General features: G+C 35.7%; 1 protein-coding gene across 13 annotated transcripts in view; it reads right to left on the bottom strand.

The window, feature by feature from the left end:
• Positions 1 to 18,820, bottom strand: part of SOX5 (SRY-box transcription factor 5) — a 1,089,507-nt gene that overhangs the window by 73,370 nt on the left and 997,317 nt on the right. For 11 of the 13 annotated variants that reach the window (XM_066354437.1, XM_066354444.1, XM_066354418.1 and 8 more), the window contains one exon: positions 4,852 to 4,998. The exons of the other annotated variants lie outside the window; for them this stretch is intronic. In XM_066354437.1, the coding sequence (XP_066210534.1) occupies positions 4,852 to 4,998 (147 nt within the window). The remainder of the gene's footprint in view (positions 1 to 4,851; positions 4,999 to 18,820) is intronic. 13 annotated transcript variants of the gene reach the window in all.

Here is an 18,820-nt window from a genome sequence, read left to right as displayed (position 1 = left end):
ACAAAGCAAAGGTTATCTATCTAGGTCCTTGAAACCCTGTAACACCTGACCAGGCAATAGAGCATCGAACTGGGATGTGGAGGACCCAGGTTCGAGACCCCAAGGTCGCCAGCTTGAGCGCGGGCTCATCTGGTTTGAGCAAAGCTCACCAGCTTGGACCCAAGGTCGCTGGCTCTAGCAAGGGGTTACTCGGTCTGCTGTAGCCCCATGGTCAAGGCACATATGAGAAAGCAATCAATGAACAACTAAGGAGTCGCAACGAAGAATTGATGTTTCTCATCTCTCCCCATTCCTGTCTGTCTGTCACTATCTGTCCCTCTCTCTGACTCTCTCTGTCTCTGCCACACACAAAAAGCCTACAACAAATAAGGCAGAAATAATTTAAATAAAGAAATATGAAGAAATATGTGGTACAGGCCTGGCCTGTGGTAGCACAATGAATAAAAAGTCGACCTGAAATTCTGAGGTCGCAGGTTCAAAACCCTGGTCTTGCCTTGTCAAGGCACATATGTGAGTTGATGCTTCTTGCTCCTCCCTCCCTTTCTTTTTCTCTCTCTCTTTCTCTTCTCTAAAATGAATAAATAAATAAAAGTAAAGTGCTTAGCTTTAAAAAAAAATAAAAAAATATGTGGTACAAAAATGAAAGTCCCAGGATACACTGTGTTCATCCTGTGGCAGAAAACTAACTATAAAAAAAATTGATTTACACATTTGTTAAGCACTGTAGGCAGGTTCAAAGCAGAAAAAGAATATTTGAAATTCAAGGGCTGATACTGCTAAATAATACCCTAATTAAATAATTTTCCTTAATATGAGAAGTAAAATTATTTCAAAATTTTTCTTTAAACAAGATCTCTTGTGCACAAAAGTTCAAGATTTCATGCTTTCATTCAAAATTATTTACCAATATTTAGTCATAAACACAGCTGTGAGGATATGAACTACTAGAAGATCTTTTAGAATTAAATATATTTTCTTTCACTGGGCAATGAAAAAAAAATTGTCCTGAAGTAGAATTGAAAGGAGAAAAAAATTAAGTAATTGTTAAAGAGACAAGCGTACATGAATTAAGATTTTTATCTGACATCTAAGAAACTTTAAAAACCTGCTAATGATCTAAATTTTGAATCTTTGGCAAAACAGACCATGAAAAACAAAAATCTTTTCTTGGTCTGTGCCTAATTGAAACCAAAGCATTGAAAAAAATAAAAAGTTAACCAATGACACCATGTCAGCCATTAATGGAAACAGTTCGCAAACAGTACATTCAAGGATGTACATGTAACTCAACACGCAATACTATCCATGTTCTCCAATGCAGATTTTGAAGAGACTAGATTTCTTTCTGTGTTTTCACATTCACAGAACCCAATTCCTGTATGCATTTTCAGAGGTGTGCTGTGAGTTCTCTAAAGATTTCTTTATCATTGAATATTATAAATAATTATGTTCCCAGGTGGCAGTTCAAAGCTCAGTACAGCACTCAAACAACACCACAGGCAGATCAGGTGACCTTTCTTCAATTCCTCTCGCTCTGGTGCTGAGGACAAAGTGATATGTCTGTCATACGCCATTACCATTAGAACAGAATCTTGTTCTTTTATTACAACTGAACTCCGCCAGATTTCTCAGCAGGTATGCTAAGTGAAATCAATGTCTTGGATTTCCAGGCTGAGCTTGGAGGTCACAGCCACTCTATCATTTCTCAGCATTATCCTTTCTCGCACGCACACACACTCCCCAAGCCTCCAACTGGCACACAGCAGATTGAAAACAGCATGCATCAGAGGACTCATGCTGTACAATTTTACAGTCTTTTGGAGCCCCCTCCTTTTGAGTTTCCTTTCTATTTTTTTTTTTTTTTGCAAATTGCAAATAAATTTTGTTTGTGTCCTTCTCTGGAGTTGTAAGTCAAAGGCAAAGGCATATCTAAAAAAAAGGGCAGGTAATAAAACCCAGAGATCATGATTTTTGACAGCTGCCAGTAAGATCATTTTCCTTACATTATCACCTGAATGTGGCTTAGGAGGCCAGTGTTCCGAACAATAAATATACTTTCAATACAAACCATCAATTTAGATTATAACAGGTAGGTATGCAGACAACACAAAGCTCTTTAATAAAGTAATTCTACATTATATGGTAGATATAGAAATTCACTAATAAAACACACAGAAAACACCTCCAGGACACTAGAAATTAATTGTATAACAATTTAAATGTAATAATAAACAACTAATATAGAAGGAAAATATCTTTGTGAAGTGAATATATTTATTACGTTACATATAAATGTCAATTCTAGGGTATCATTATTATAGCCTAATGTAAAAATCTCATAATTAAATTAAAAAATTCATGTTTTGAAAGGGACCCTCTGTATTTACTATTGATTTTATCTATTTTTGGCCATGTTCTTTATTAAATGACAATGGTAATATTTATTGGGTTGGCTATTTTTTAACCCACTCAACTTTACTCTTGAGCTAACAGACAAGCTTATTTAAGACATCTTTTCTGACAATAAGTACTTGTAGACAGTATACTAGAGAATTCTGAGCAAAGAAAGAATATATTGTCATTTAAACTGTTGCTACTTAAAAAGACGCATTTTATTTGTGGTTAAAATTTTTATGTACTTTATAATAATTGCAGATGGAAGGATATATGACATCCACAGTTTTATTAAATTTTATATGTAGAAAATTCATGAGGGCTAATTTTTAAAAAGTAATGAAACTTTAATATATAAATGTATTTGTTAAGTTATGTATAATGATAGCTATAGAACCAATATACTTGTTCACTAGTATAAATAAACACAGGTATGTGAAACAATAAAATATGGAAGAATTTTAACTTAAATAATCAATCTTTATACTTCATCTATGGACTTTTATGAGTGTCTCGTTTATAAAGAAATGTCCTAATTTGGGCAAAGCAAACCTTCAGTCACTTTTATGTTTCCCATAGTTACCTGAGAAAGTATCATTGTAGCAAATGCTCAGTAAATATCTGAATGGATGAACAAATGAATGGATGGATGCATAAATAGATAAGGTTGAGTAATATCAAAGCTTCATGAGTAAGTGATTTGGGGAGAAGACTTAATGATAAAAATGTTTTAAATGATAAATAATAAAACAAAATGTCTTGCACAAAATAATATTAAATGTAAACTGTGATTAATAAATAAAAAAGAAATGTACTAATGGAAAACATTATTGTAAAGCATGATGTAAAATCACATTAAATTAAGAAAAAAAAACTTCACAAAGTTGTGTATAACAATGACTGTGCTACTACAGCTATTTATTTTATTCAAAGCTAGCCTGTATATGTACATATTAAAACTGCTGGCCCATGAGACATCAAAATATTACTACTTTAAAATTAAATAGTACTGACTACATGTTATAATTATTACCAATTTTAAGGAAATGTATGTTCTAGACTGACAATTGTTAGAGAGGAGGGTGTAGGAGCTCTGGGTGAGAAGGTGAATTAAGCAGTATAAATTTGCAGTAACAGAACAGTCACAGAGTCAATGTATAGGAAAGAGATTCAATAGAGTTGTGATGACTACAGGTGGGGCCAGGTGGATGACGGAAGCATTGGGGGCACCACTCTGTAAAGTACATAATTTCCTGCCACTGGACTGTACATCTGAAACTAATATAGAATAATACTGAATGTAAATTGTGATTTAAAAAAAAAACTATTTTCTGCTGTCAGTATAAAGGAAAACAGACCAGACCTTAGGACTATATTATTTATACAACATACAGCTGAAAGAGATCTTAGAAGTGACATATGTATATTTCCTACTGTCAGTAGTGTGTACAATAATTTGTACTGTATATTTCCACATATTGTTGTTCAATCACCTTCTAAGGCTCTTGTCCAAGTTAAGTCATATATATATATATATATATATATATATATATATATATATATATATATTTTTTTTTTTATAAGAGAGAAGCAGGGGGGCAGAGATACAGACTCCTGTATGGTCCCCAACCAGGATCACTCGGCAAGCCCACTAGGGGGCGATGCTCTGACCATCTGGGTTGTTGCTCCATTGCTTGGCAACTGAGCTATTTTAGCACCTGAGGCAAGGCCACGGTGCCATCCTCAGTGCCTGAGATCAACTTGCTCGAATAAGCCATGGCTGTGGGAAGTGGAGAGACACAAAGAGAAAGAAAGAGAGTGAGAGAGAAGGGTGAGGGGTAGAGAAGCAGATGATTGCTTCATCTATGTGCCCTGACCGGGAATCAAAACCAGGACTTCCACATGCCAGGCTGACACTCTACCACTAAGCCAACCAGCCAGGGCCAAGTTATACTTCCAAATATATTTATCTCTTAATAATACAGCAAAGGACTTTGGACTTTTGAGAAGATAGGTTGGAATGCACTTTCCACACATTTTTTATATGCCTTAAAATACTCATATTTTAAGTTCTATTTCAAGTGCATCTTCTTTGGGAAACCTTTCTCAGGATCTTTTACTGAAGGTAATATCTCTATCCTAATAACATCCAAAGCACTTAATCTGTAACTCTTTCTCAGACTTTGTATCATAGAGTATAGATACCTATTTTATCACACTGTAAGCTACTTGGGTACACTATACCTATCTTATAAATCATCGAATCACTCACATTTCTTACTATAGTTATGAATGCATGATAATTTACATGCACACTGCACCAATCCTACTAGACTCTGATCACCTTGAAGACCCACAGTTTAGTCCACTGGCTGGCACATAAGAGATATTCAATAAGTATCACTGAACGAAAAATAAAGCTCTATGGTAAGACATGTAGCTTCTTCAAAAGGGTACCTTGCTTTTGGGTGGTGGGCTGTTTGTGCTCTTGTCTGTGTGAATGCTGGTAGGAGATACAGCAGCACCAAGGTTGCCTTGGGGTATGCCTGGGAGCTTTCCTCCTGGAGATACCTGCATTGCAGCTAGCTGGGCAGCATATAACTGCTACAGAAGAAAAAGAGAGAGGGAAAATAAATTAAAAAAAAGACTACCAGTGATAAAATAATTGCACCCCTCAGAAAGCACCTATATTCAGATGTGGTATTTTTACTACAAGTATTTTTGTTTAGTGCCCTGTAATATTTAAAGAAAGAAGCTGTCACTTAAACTTCAATGACTTACTTAGGGGAGAAGTAACAGATACCGCATATAAGAGATTTCAGCTTCCATGTATCTACAGAATTAAAGCAAGTAAGAGTCATTTATATTTACTCTTCCCCAATATTTCTGGAAGGCAAGTGTATCATTCTTTGGTCAACACCTCTCTTTGCTCAATTTTAAATTTTACACGGTGTGCTACAAAAGATTGAAGTTTCATATACAAAGTAATTTGTTATTATTCATGTTTCAAGTCCTGTGCCTTCTTTGCTTGACCTGTTGAAATGAACACCTATAACAAAATTTTTGTGTGTGTGTGTGTGATTGTTAGTTGTGTAGAAATAAAGAAGACAAATGAGAGGGAATGGAAAGAGGGTATTTGAAGAACATTATCTGGTCACTCTACCTACACTGATAAAAATGAAGATGCTTGCCAAAAGTCCACTTCAATCACAATATATAAACACAGACAAACCTGAATTATCTTGAGGATTAGGGTTTTAAGGAGTACTGTTTAAACATGCACGCTTCAACTAGGCCCTCATATAATAACTCTTATTGAATAACCAATCAAATATTCTTGAAGTCAATTTAATAACAGAGGAAAATGTTACTTAGATAACGATAGCTGTATGACATGGCATCTTAAAACAAGGAGATTGTTTTAGATTCAAATAGTCATATCAAAATTTTAAATTAATACTCTTTTCATCTCTATTTAACAGATTGTGAACATCTTAAAGTCTGGATGGGGAAGCAATTACTAATAAGTCTATGCACGGGGACAATGTGTAAGGTCATTTTCCCCCAGTGTGATCAACTTTTCACTATTTCCAGACCACAGCATTTGCCACCAACCACACCTGATTTTCCTCATTGGCCAAACTTTGGAAGTAGGAAATATCTATTTTCAATACATTTTAATTTGTGTCATTATATTAAAGAAACATAAAAGGGCCTCATGTCTTAGAGAATCAAATGTACTTTAGGTCTGCTGAAATTTTCAAATAAACCAGAAATTTTTAATACTGCTGGATCCTAATTTGGCTATTCACAAGTTACCAGGAAATTTCAGTGGATTTGAAGAAGTTGACAGTAGTTCTCATGCCTGGCTCTATATGTATGGGGAGGTAATGTACCAAAAAAAAAAATGCTACCATGATATTATTTATCCTTACAAAAAAAAAATGAATTCATTTGTCTATCCATTAAAATGTGTGATGACTGATTTTAAAACAAGAGAGTCAAGAGATGATTAATATTTTATTTATAACATGTTCTTAAAGCAAAATCAATAATAATAATCCGCATGTATACTCAATGAGAGCTATAATCGCAGAACCACTGGTTGACCCTGTTGTAGGGAAGGTGTGAAATGTGTTGGGGACTGAAAAGCCAACTAAAGTAACAAGCATCCTGTGAACTACATAACTTACATATTCTATATACATATATAATTATACATGTAGTTTTTTTTTGTATTTTTTTAAAGTGAGAAGCAGGGAAGCAGAGAGACAGACACTCCTGCACGTGCCCGACAGGGATCCACCTGGCATGCCCTCTAGGGAGTGATGCTCTGTCCATCTGGGGTGTTGCTCCATTGCAACTGTAGCTATTCTAGCGCCTGAGGTGGATGCCATAGAGCCATCCTGAGTGCCTGGGCCAACTTTGCTCCAGTGGAGCCTTGGTTGTGGGAGGGGAAGAGGTAGATAGAGAGAAAGAAGAGGGGCAAGGGTGGAGAAGCAGATGGGCACTTCTCCTGTGTGCCCTAACTGGGAATCAAACCCAAGACATCAATAGGCCAGGCCAATGCTCTACCACTGAGACAACTGCCCAGGGCCTTATAAATATAATTATAAACAAAAATATGGATAACATTTTGTTTAAAACATGGTAGATAAAACCCAGCGTTAAATATAAGGTATATTATAAATCTACATTTGACTTTGGGTGGTAGGCTCACAACATAATCAATAGTTCAAATGTTATGGAGATGTTTACCTGAAACCTACGCACTCCTACTGATCAATGTCACCCCATTAAATTTCATTTTCTAAATTATTTTAAAAATTAAAAAAAATAGCCTGTCCAGGCAGTGGCACAGTGGATAGCATGACGGACTGGGGTGCAGAGGACCCAGGTTTGTATCCCTGATTTCGTTGGCTTGAGCGTGGGCTCACCAGCTTGAGTGTGGGGTCACTGGCTCGAGTGTGGGATCATTGACATGACCCACAGGTCACTGGCTTGAGCAAGGGGTCACTCACTCTGGTGTAGTTCCCCAGTCAAGACACATATGAGAAAGCAATCAATGAACAACTAAGAATACTAAAGAGCCACAACGAAGACTTGATGCTTCTCATCTCTCTCCCTTCCTGTCTGTCTATCCCTATCTGTCCCCCTCTCTGTCTCTGCCGCAAAAAGAAATTAAAAAAATAAATCTACATCAGTTAAGTTGTTCTAAACATCAAAAACAAATTGAGACTCTAAACATAAAAAGCTAAAACTTGAAGAAAATGCTTACACCATGAGGTTAACCAGACTAACAGAATAATTCTTTTGCTTTGCAGAATAACTTGACCTTTATCTCAAAACTAATCAAAACACAACTCCATAGAGTATTAGGTTTTCTATCCTTTGTATTATTTAAAATACTGCATTCTTTTTCTATTTTATTCCCCCATCCCTACAGTACTTCAGACAATGACTTTTTTAATTAAAAAAAAAAAGAAACACGTAAGATTAAATTGTATCTGCTCATTGATGATGTAATGTCTTCTTGGTGCTTATATGTTTATAGGCATGTTTATATATGTATAACTATATATAAGTAATGCTAACTTTTGTCTCAAATTGTTCCATAAGCTTACATTTTTGTCTCTTTAGCATTTTAAGCTTCTTCAAGGGCCATGGTTTCTACTTATAGTGGAACAGTTACAAGTAAGTTAACTTCAATTCCAGTTCCTGAGCAACTAAACTCAGGCACAAATCCATAATCTGTAAATTCAGGGATATGAGAACCAAATCACATTATGTGTATACAACACTCAGAAGAACACATGGAAAAAAAATGCTTGATAAATAAATAATAAGGAATTAATTAAATATGCCAAGCAAGATACTAACTAGTATATGTGTGTATATATTAACATCCTGCTATGTTATATATTAACACTCTGGCCTATAGTAGGTATAATGAAGAAAAGGGAGAATAATTTAGAGGAAGGTACAAGAGCAGGAGTGAGCTAGATGCTGCAAAGGGGACACAGGAGAGTGTGTATCAGTGAGTCCTCAAAAGAGGTAGTACACAGGACAATGACCTAATTGAGTATGTGCCCTGGAGAATAAAAACAGTACTGGATCTGTAAGCTTAGTTCACCTTATAGAAAAGCGGAATTTATAGGCAAGCAATAGAGTTTAAATTTAATATGTATAAAAAAGAAAGCCAAGGCCCTGGCCGGTTGGCTCAGTGGTAGAGCGTCGGCCCGGCGTGCGGAAGTCCCAGGTTCGATTCCCGGCCAGGGCACACAGGAGAAGCGCCCATCTGCTTCTCCACCCCTTCCCCTCTCCTTCCTCTCTGTCTCTCTCTTCCCCTCCCGCAGCCAAGGCTCCATTGGAGCAAAGATGGCCCGGGCGCTGGTGATGGCTCCTTGGCCTCTGCCTCAGGCGCTAGAGTAGCTCTGGTCGTGACAGAGCGACGCCCCGAGTGGATCCCGGTCGGGCGCATGCGGGAGTCTGTCTGACTGTCTCTCCCCGTTTCCAGCTTCAGAAAAATTAAAAAAAAGAAAAAAAAAAAAAAAAAAGAAAGCCACTGAATGTTTGAAACCAATATGTCAGATGTTTTGAACTAAAATAAAGACAAGGTAAGATAAAAAGTTACGAGGCTATCAAAATTAAGTAGTAGTAATTTGAGGAAAAGAGTACAATTATATTTAGATAACAAGGCTTTAACCAGTTAGATACAATTGTAGTTTCTTATGAAGGTAACCATTTTACTCAGATAATATAAACTAGTGGTTAGTGCTTTTCAATGCAGGAGTGAAAAAAATGCCAAAAAAGAGCCTATTTAAATTCTAAGGTAGACTATTTCATTAATTCCTTAAAATGGTAAATCTCTGCCACTCTCCCTAATAAGTTATTTTCCACAAATTGCTAAAAACACAACTTTTCCCATTGGCTACTGGCCTAGCGCCTAATTGCCATCTGGAGTTATCTGGATTCAAAGCATTAGGTAGTGATGAAAATATCTATCACTCTTTGTTCCCTCAAGCTATTTACTGACTAGTAAACTTCTTGAAGGCAGGGATTATGACTCCATTATTTAATGCTTTCTCAGAAAATCCTAGAGGCAGAAAAGAGAACAAATAAATAAAGACAGAAATGAATGGCATAAAATAATATCATGTATTTTTAATAAAACTACAGTCCTAGGAAATATTTAATATATAGTTAATACTGATAATAATTATATAAATTAAAAAGATTTGTTATGAAATTGGCATCATTTTACTATTTAAGGCATTGGGGAGAAAAGGCTTATTGGTGGTGTTGATAAAACTCAATTATTCATTTCATTTTCTTCAAAAGGACAAAGAAAATTAATTTCACAATCTTATCAGCTAAGAACAAAAGGCAGTTTAATTTACTCATTGTAGCCATAATTTTAATAGTAAGTAAATAAGTTAATTTGTAATTATGAACAGGAAAAAAAATGGTTAATTTTTTAGAAAAATTTAATATCTTTTTAAAAGACATTAGAACCAAGATTTTAAGCATATAAATATTTTAAATATTTTTCAAAAGACAAATGAGAAACATCTATTTCTGATAAGTGGATATACACTACTTACTGCACCTTAAATAAATATTTATTGTTTAGAGAATGAAAAGTTATTTAGTAGGAGCTATGGTTTTAATAGATGTAAACTTTTTGGGGATCATTTTTTACAGCTTAAGTCAAAGCTTAATTCTCTATTTGGACTAGAATCTATTATTAGGTATTCCTAATATGTGGAAAAATACAAGTTTTTTAAAGGCCCAGGAGACAGGGCTGACTCTGCATTCTGACAATTACTCAAGAGTCGGTAGCATATGACAGTATATGGCTTGATTCAACTATCTTATCTTCCCCTACTGCAGGCATAGATTAAGAGACATGGACATTCATTTTACTGGGAAACAATGCAAAATAAGTCATGTTCACCATTCTCTTTGTCCTTACCCTCCCTTTTTCTTACTCCCCACATCTCTCCTAGTTTTGTCACCAACTTCACACTAGATAGGAGAGCTGGGTACAAAAAGCACTGAAAAAAAAAAGGACATTAAAATTATGACTGAAAACATTGTCTTTCCTAAATGCTGTATGGCAATACATACTGATCCTTTACAAAAATTTGTGAACTTTTACATTGCCATTATCTAAATGGGGAGTGCTAGCAGACTGCAAAACCATTTAATAATGTTATTGCTGAATTAACTACAATTATTTTTATAAGTACAGTCAATTCCTCCAAATGATATCTTATATCTACCATCAATATATAAAAGAGAGAAAAAAGAGGTATACAGTAACTATAAATGAATTTTACATATTTTTAATCCAATGAATCCAATAAGGTTGTTTTAAATTATTCTAATAATTTAACTAGGTACAGGGCTGGAAGCTCAAGTCCTTTATCACCCTTGGTGATCAAGAATGCCTTAATTAAGAAATTAGTAGTGACTTCTAAACTCTCAAATAAGCAAACATATAGACCTAAATTTTTAAAATAACTTTATACAGCTAAAAACAAACTGATTAATAGAACCTTGAAGTTCATATATATTTACAGAAATGTCAGGTGATTTTTTTTTAAAGGCAGGCACTAAAATCTGGCAATAAAAGCTGATATGGATGTGCTGTGTTAACTACTTAAATTAAAATTTTTAAATGTGTGCACTGTCATTTACCCTGACTTTAAAAATAGGTAAATGTGTACTTCTAAATTATAAATCAAACATAACACATGTTAAATGTGATGTATAAGAAAAGCATTTGTTGATTTTTTTAAGGGAAAGGACAGAGATAACATTTGTGTGGAATAAATTCAGAAATCAATTTCAAGGCTCTATAAGTATTATCTTCACAGCTTAATTTCAGCTTCTTAATGTAACTTAAATGTGGAGTTTAAAGAGAAACTAATGTACTAGGGAAAATCTTTCAAAATATATCAGCATATTTCAATGTGAATAAATTTGCTTTGCACATTATTTTTCACAATATTTCTTCACAGAAAATTATCAAAACAACAAGTTTAAACATGGACTTTCTTTCCCTAACATTGTTAACTCTTCCTTTTGATGTTATTCAAGTATATTGTAAAAAGAAAAAAGAAAAAAAGGACCAGCCTTAAATTTACTGGATCCTGGGGTAAAAAGTTTAAATAGAAAATCACATGGAAAATTTATAAAAAATTACATTTTATAAGTCAAACTAATAATGTGTTTAATAAAGTATCTTTCATTCTCTCATCTTCACAAACATACCTTCAAAATAAAAGGTATGTTTTGTATCCAAACATACCTGGATACAAATAAAAAACACACCATAAGGTGGCTATTTAAATAAAAAAAGGAAGGTAAAACAGAAAATGACAAATTTGGCAAAGATGTGGAGAAACTGGAACCTTTGTGTACTGCTAGTGGGAATGTAAAATGCTGCAGCTGCTATGGAAAACAGTATGACAATCCACCAAAACTAAACAGAACTACCATGTGATCCAGCAATTCCACTTCTGGGTATATACCCAAAATAACTGGAAGCAGGGATTGGGACTGATATCCATACACCACATACACCCCAGCATTAGTCATAATAGCCAAAAAGTGAAAGAAAGCTCAGTGACTATTGATGGAAAACCAGCTCTTGTCCCCATCAAGGAGTACTGGCATGTCAAAGTGAGCTCTGAAAGCTCATGATTTTTATTAACCACTAAGGTGGCTGTAGGGAAATGAAGACTAGACAGAGCTGACAGCTAGCTTTCAAGATTGAGACTCTTGGTCAGTTCTGTGTCAGAATGCAAGGCCTGGAGTAGGGAGCAGATGGTTCGAGTTCTCTCACCACCTTCTTGGTGGCTAACCGACTGAAGGGGCAGGGGCCTGCTAGAGAGAAGCATTTGTCTTGCAGCTCCAGCAGGTCTAACAGAAGCACAGAGAACCTGGCTGGAGGAAGGTACCTGGGGAATTTGGTAAGAGCTTTCTCTTCATCTCCACTTAAAAGTTCCAACTGGGGAGTTTATTCCAAGAAAGCGAAGCAAGTAGCAGTCTGGGCACACAAGGCACTATCTAGTGACACTTGGAGGGGCAAGTTCAAGTAAGTGCTCACAATGTGGGAGATCCAGGATCTTTTGTATTTGGACACAATTCCTAAGGAAACTTGAGAGCAAGAAATATAACAAACTGAAAGAATAAGTAAACTTAGAATTACTACACACTTGTCCAAAGGGAGAAAAACTAATAGCCATATCAATGGTGTTTATTTTAAAAAATGAACAAGTCAGAGCTATTGGAATGTAGGAGTTTCAAAAGCAAGTTACACAAGGAAGTGACCTGAGTGGATAAAGCCGCCAAAAGGCTGGATGGTCAGCTGACACGCAGAGCTGAGTTCAAAACAGCAGGAGGAGAAAACAAAAGCTATCCACTTCAGAAATGGAGTGCTCTGCTTCCAAGAAAACACATGAGCCACTTAAAAAACACATCTGAGGAAACAACACGCTGCCGGTAGGGGCTGCAAGGCAGTAACTACTAGTATTATGACCCACATATATATATATATTACTTATATATAATATATATGTATATCCTTATATATATTACTCCTGGGTAATATATCTTGGCAAAGCTGGAATAAAAAAGTAAAATATTATGCCTGGCTGTAGTGCAGTTTTACCATTAAAAAGCTATCTGGTGCCAGGTAGGTACTGGAAATATCAGGGGGAAAAACTTGTAAAGTGTATGATTATCTAAACACTGGGCTGTACATCTGAAACTAATACAAAATAAAGTTGAATGTAAATTGTAATTGAAAAAAATCTATACTGAATACACACCCAAAACCTATTATGTTATCTTTGTATAGCTGCTATCACCAAATATTAGTAAGACAGAGACCATCCTTATTATTTTATTCCCAACCCAGTCCCCCTTGGTGTGATACTTGGGTGGAATATGGAGCTATCAGTTAGGGGTGGACTATTGAGAGGGTGTGAAAATGGCATCCGGCTAAAAATTTAAGAATGCATTTGAACTTACATAGATCTGAAGACCTTTTTCACAGGTATGATGCTCTCATGCTGTTTCTATCATATTGCAAACACCAAGACATATAAATAAGAAACATTTCAAATGTACTGGAGTAAAAGGCTTTCTTCCTTTATTACACACCAATAAATCTTGAATAGTGAGGGAAAAAAAACACATTTTGTCTTTTATACTGGAAGTAGTTCCATAAAGAAACAGATCTGTTTGTGAGAGTCATGCAAGAAAACACCAACTGATAGTTTATCTCTCATTCTCTCCCTCCCTCCGCCTCTTTCTCCTCCACAAGGCATCACCATGTACTGCACAGTAATCCATTACAATATGTTCCAACATCTGCCTCCCCATATGATGTATGACCTATTTGATTGACCCTTTTTATGCTGCTCCAGACTTGCTGTTCATTACTGTGAGGGATGAACACTGCATCTCTTCCTGAGGTCACCAACAAGTAAATACATCTCCATTTGGCAAGGTAAGAAAGACACTGGCTGGAAATCTTTTCAAATCTTTACATATCAGTTACAATACTCATATCTGTAATTAGTTTAATTTATGGGGGGAAAACATTGCTGAAATTCCCTTCAAAGTATCAATAAGAAAAGAAGTGCTTGTTTACCAGGGGGGAAGGTACGAGTGTTACTGGATATTCATCATTTAATACAGGAAAGCTGAGTATTATGAGAAAGATTTTTAAAGCAAACACTTTGCCTAAGTTTATAATTATGAAATCATTGTTCATTTTATTCTAATAGATTGAGAGGGAGGGAATAGTTATCAAAACATTAAAAATAGCATTTTATCTCAATAAGAAAAGAGATTGTTAGTACATATTAAATCAGACTATATATAATTCTGCACATTCTTTAAAAACAGACTCACTTCCAGAATGCATCATTGCTAGCTTCTTGACAATATACGGCACATACAGGGAGAGGTAAGCAAGAGGCACACTTTTCTCAGTGACCATGCTGTGCTAGCCTAGAAGCCTGTGTTGCTGCTTCAGGGGGCACCGGAACAATTCTGTGTGCTCAGTGCACAAAATGAAGGCTCACAGTGGTTCAGTAACTTGCCAAAGGTTAATCAGCTAGAAGTCTGAGTATCCCTGAGAGTTCTCCTTTCTAGCATGTGCCATACAAACTTGCTACATGGATAGCCATGTTACTATGTGAAATTTTTTTCCAAACTCAAATTTTATGTGGTGAATTCATCTCCTTCCATCACATTGGGAGTGCTCTTCTTGCTGGCCAGTGGAAACAGGGATGTTCCTTAAGCTCAGAGTCGATGAAAACTTTCAAGGCCAGGGTTAAGGCTTCAAGAGTAAAGGACTTCTTGAATCTCTGGTGACAGAACTACACTCTCCCTGAAGAAAGCTCAGAGTCATTCAGGAAGTATGTTTTCTTTAGTTGTTTTGCTTTACTGCTAGTATTAAGAGACAACACACATGATAGGTTAAAATAAAAGGGACTCTGTCCTATGGGTTTCCCCCTTATTTTTTTCCTGCATGTTTTCCCTTTAAACCTTTAAGATTAAGAAAATATTACATGTTAACATTAGTGTTCATTATTTGAGTAGGTAAATTAAGATATATTAGTTTAAATGTCAGGAGAAATATGGACACAGAATAATAACAAAGCAAAAAAAAAACCCATAATAGCTAAAGTTAAGAAATGGATACTAATTGGTGTCAAGCTTATGATGAATCTTTCTGAACCTTCTCAACAACCTTAATAAATACGTATTACTCTTATTTGTGAAGAAGGACATTAAAGAACAGATAAAATAAAAATTATTTGCCTAAAGTAACATAGGTAAGAAGCAAAGATAAGGTTAGAATCCAAGCCTATAACCCTTACTCTCTATGTCTTTTTTTTTTTTTTAAGTAAGAGGAGGAGAGATAGTGAGACAGATTCCTGCAAGCACCCTGACTGGGATCCACCTGGCTACAAACAATTTTTAGCACCTGAGGCTGATGCTTGAACCACTCTAGCTATCTTCAGTGTCCAGGGCCATGCTCAAACCAATCAAGCCACTGGCTGCTGGACAGGAAGAGAGAGAGAAGGAGAGGGAGGGAGAGAGAAGCTTCTCCTGTGTGCACTGACTGGAGATTGAACCTGTCAATGCTGGGGCGATGCTCTACCCACTGAGCAAAATGGCCAGTGCCTAATCTCTATGTCTTATGAACCTATTGTGTGGTCATTTTAATACAGAGGTAGGGTCTGGGGCTTTGGGTGAAAGAGTTGGACAAGCCTGGGTAGGGCACTTCTAACACTGCTTCTGATGGAGGCTGGGCTCTTATGATAAAAAAAACTATATTATTACTGATTTAGAGCCGGAAGTGACAAGTGTTCAAGAGGACACTTTTCTTAGCAGTTTCATCTTCCTTCTGCCCCCTGGCTGCTGTCAGTAAAAAGTTGTTTCAGTTTGGTTTTCTTCTAAACTCTTAGCATTTTAAGAGTATCTAAGAGCTATAATATGCTTGGACTGATCAGGAAGGGTTTCCTATAAATATGATTACCTCAAATAAGAGTTCACTACAGCCTGACCAGGCGTTGGCGCAGTGGATAGAGCGTCGGACTGAGATGTGGAGGACCCAGGTTCGAGACCCCGAGGTCACTAGCTTGAGCGTGGGCTCATCTGGTTTGAGCAAAAAGCTCACTAGCTTGGACCCAAGGTCGCTGGCTCAAGCAAGGGGTTACTCAGTCTGCTGAAGGCCCACAGTCAAGGCACATATGAGAAAGCAATCAATGAACAACTAAGGTCTCGCAACGAAAAACTGATGATTGATGCTTCTCATCTCTCTCCATTCCTGTCTATCTGTCTCTATCTATCCCTCTCTCTGACTCTCTCTCTCTGTGTAAAAAAAAAAAAAAAAAAAGTAACTACATACATACATGGCATAGGAAATAGGGAAGTAGTCCTGGCCAAAAATCTTGTCTTGGGAGAGAACATGGCAGGCACAGGTTATTGGAGGGAAGCCAGTGAGTCTCCAGTGGGGTGGGAGGGATGTTTGGAAAGGTAGATGGGAAGCTCTAAAAGCTTAAGAGAAATGACATAATTAGATTTGCATTTCCACAAGATTAGTCTAATAAGGAGAATTGGTTGAAAGGGTTTGGTTCATCTACAACCCACTTTAAACTGGAATAACATCTACCTAATCACATTCTTTTTACATGATTTAAAATTGATTCAAAATCAATGTAGAATAAATCTGGATATATAATTTTCAACCTTCTGGGTCTCATTCTTATTTAAGTATTTTCTCTTTCCTGTATAAGTTATACCAAGTACTTAACCATATTTTAAAAAAATCTATATTTGGCTACGATTCATAGTCACTAAAGTTAGTTTTTCTAGACCATTTAAATAGAATAAGACAGATATATTGAAAAGAAGCCATTTGTACTATCTAAATCACACATTACTCTTAAATCAATTAAAATAACAAAATACACTCTAGTAACACTTTGCATTTATAACGGGCTTTGACTTTCGTTAGCTCCTCTGATCAAAACAGGCTTCTTTTTCAATTGGCCAGGACACATTTCTCATATATCATCAAAACTGTTTAGAGATATAATCAACAATTGTAACTTCAACTTTCCTGTTTTATATTGATTGATTCATTTAATATTTATTGGGCACTTATTATAGACCAAACACTGTTTTAGACACTGAGAGCATATGAATGAACAGAGACTACTTCCTTAATAAAAGGATTTTTAAAAATTTTCTCCAAGAGAATTGCAAGACAATACTTATCCAGTAGTTGTCTAATATTTCTCCATATGATACTATGTATTACTTATATATAATTACTGTGAGGGGAATTTATATATCCATGGTTTTTAACATTTGTAAATGAATACTGTACTGAAGTGAACTAAAGTCATTCTTTAAAGTGCATGATTGAGAATGACAAGCTACAACATGGATAAACTTTGAAAACATCATGTTAAGTAATATAAGCAGACACAAAAGGACAGATTTTGTATGATTCCATTATATGAGGTACCTAGAACAGGCAAATTTATAGGGACAAAAAGTAGAATAGAAATTACCACGGGCTGGGGAAAGGGTGATGAGAATGACGTTTACTGTTTAATTGGTACAGAATTTCCATTTGGGACAAATACAAAGTTCTGGAAACATTGTGAAGGGACAGAATGCTACTGAATTATACATCTGTTCAGTTTAAGATTGCATTGTTATGCATATTTTATCATAGTAAAAAAGCACATGATTAAAAGAGAAGTAGAAAAACATTATTTTTCAGTACCACATGAAGCTTTATATCCTTAAAACAATTTTTCTCCTAATTTACTTCCATGTCCTGGATCATTTTGTCCATTAATTCAAAAACAGTTTTAAAGTGAGAAAGAAGTATTGTTATTTTAAAACAACAAAAAAAAGAGGTTGTAAATATTAGTCTTTTAAAAGCAATAACTAAAAGTTATCCCAGGCTTTAGAACCACATGTAAATAAAAGCAAGATGCAAGAGGACCTGATTCTAAATCAAGCAAATCAAGAAATGCCAATTTCAAATTAATGGTGGCTTTAAAACAGGCGCTATGAGATCATGTTGCCCCTTCACTGAGGTTGCAAAAGCATTTCTGCAGTCCTACTGTAAGTTATCCCTTTACTTTCCCTTCCTACTCCACCACTAGCTTCTTTTTCATATTCAGATGACTGTTTATGAGCTCAATTCGGTTTCAACTGTCACTCTTTACATCAAGGAAAGATAGATGGGACACACCAACCCCAACCTAAATGACCTTTGGATGTGACAAGAGTTTTAGGTCAGCCTTGCTAAATGGAGGCCTTGGTGTATCGAGACATGCCTTGGGGTGAAATTTACAGTGAATTTATTATCTCCCAATGCCCTTTGGACTGCTTCCCACCATCAAACACCATGGCAGCACTTGGAACAGGAAGAAATACATTAACTGGAATCTGATCGTTTTAAAAGGTTACAGCTGCCCAAATATAATTTAATTTCATACTTGCCCTTTGAGGGTTTGGTGTATATTTTCATTTTATGACTGCAATGATAAAGCTCTTAAGATTCCAGGCAATAAAAAGAGAGAAGTATTTTAAGGGTTAGAAGTCTATTCAGTTCATACTCAATGAGTGAAGTGACAAATTAGCTTTTTTAAAAAAATCTTAACATTTCTCTTTTTTATTTGCACCATCTCTTACTCCTCTTCTGACCTAACACTTCAACATTTGGTTGACATCAGCATGTAAACACCAATTTCTGATCTTAGCCAGTTCAAAAATAAAAAAGAATGCTAAAAAATAGTGAAAGATAAAATCAATCTGATTTAAAGTTAAAATGCATTGGTGGGGAGGGAACACATTTTTCAATAGTGTTTCC

This window comes from Saccopteryx leptura, chromosome 1, assembly GCF_036850995.1.
Source record: "Saccopteryx leptura isolate mSacLep1 chromosome 1, mSacLep1_pri_phased_curated, whole genome shotgun sequence".
NCBI classification, from domain to species: domain Eukaryota; kingdom Metazoa; phylum Chordata; class Mammalia; order Chiroptera; family Emballonuridae; genus Saccopteryx; species Saccopteryx leptura.
Note: the sequence above shows the minus strand (reverse complement) of the source record. Positions and strands in the feature narration are given on the sequence as shown.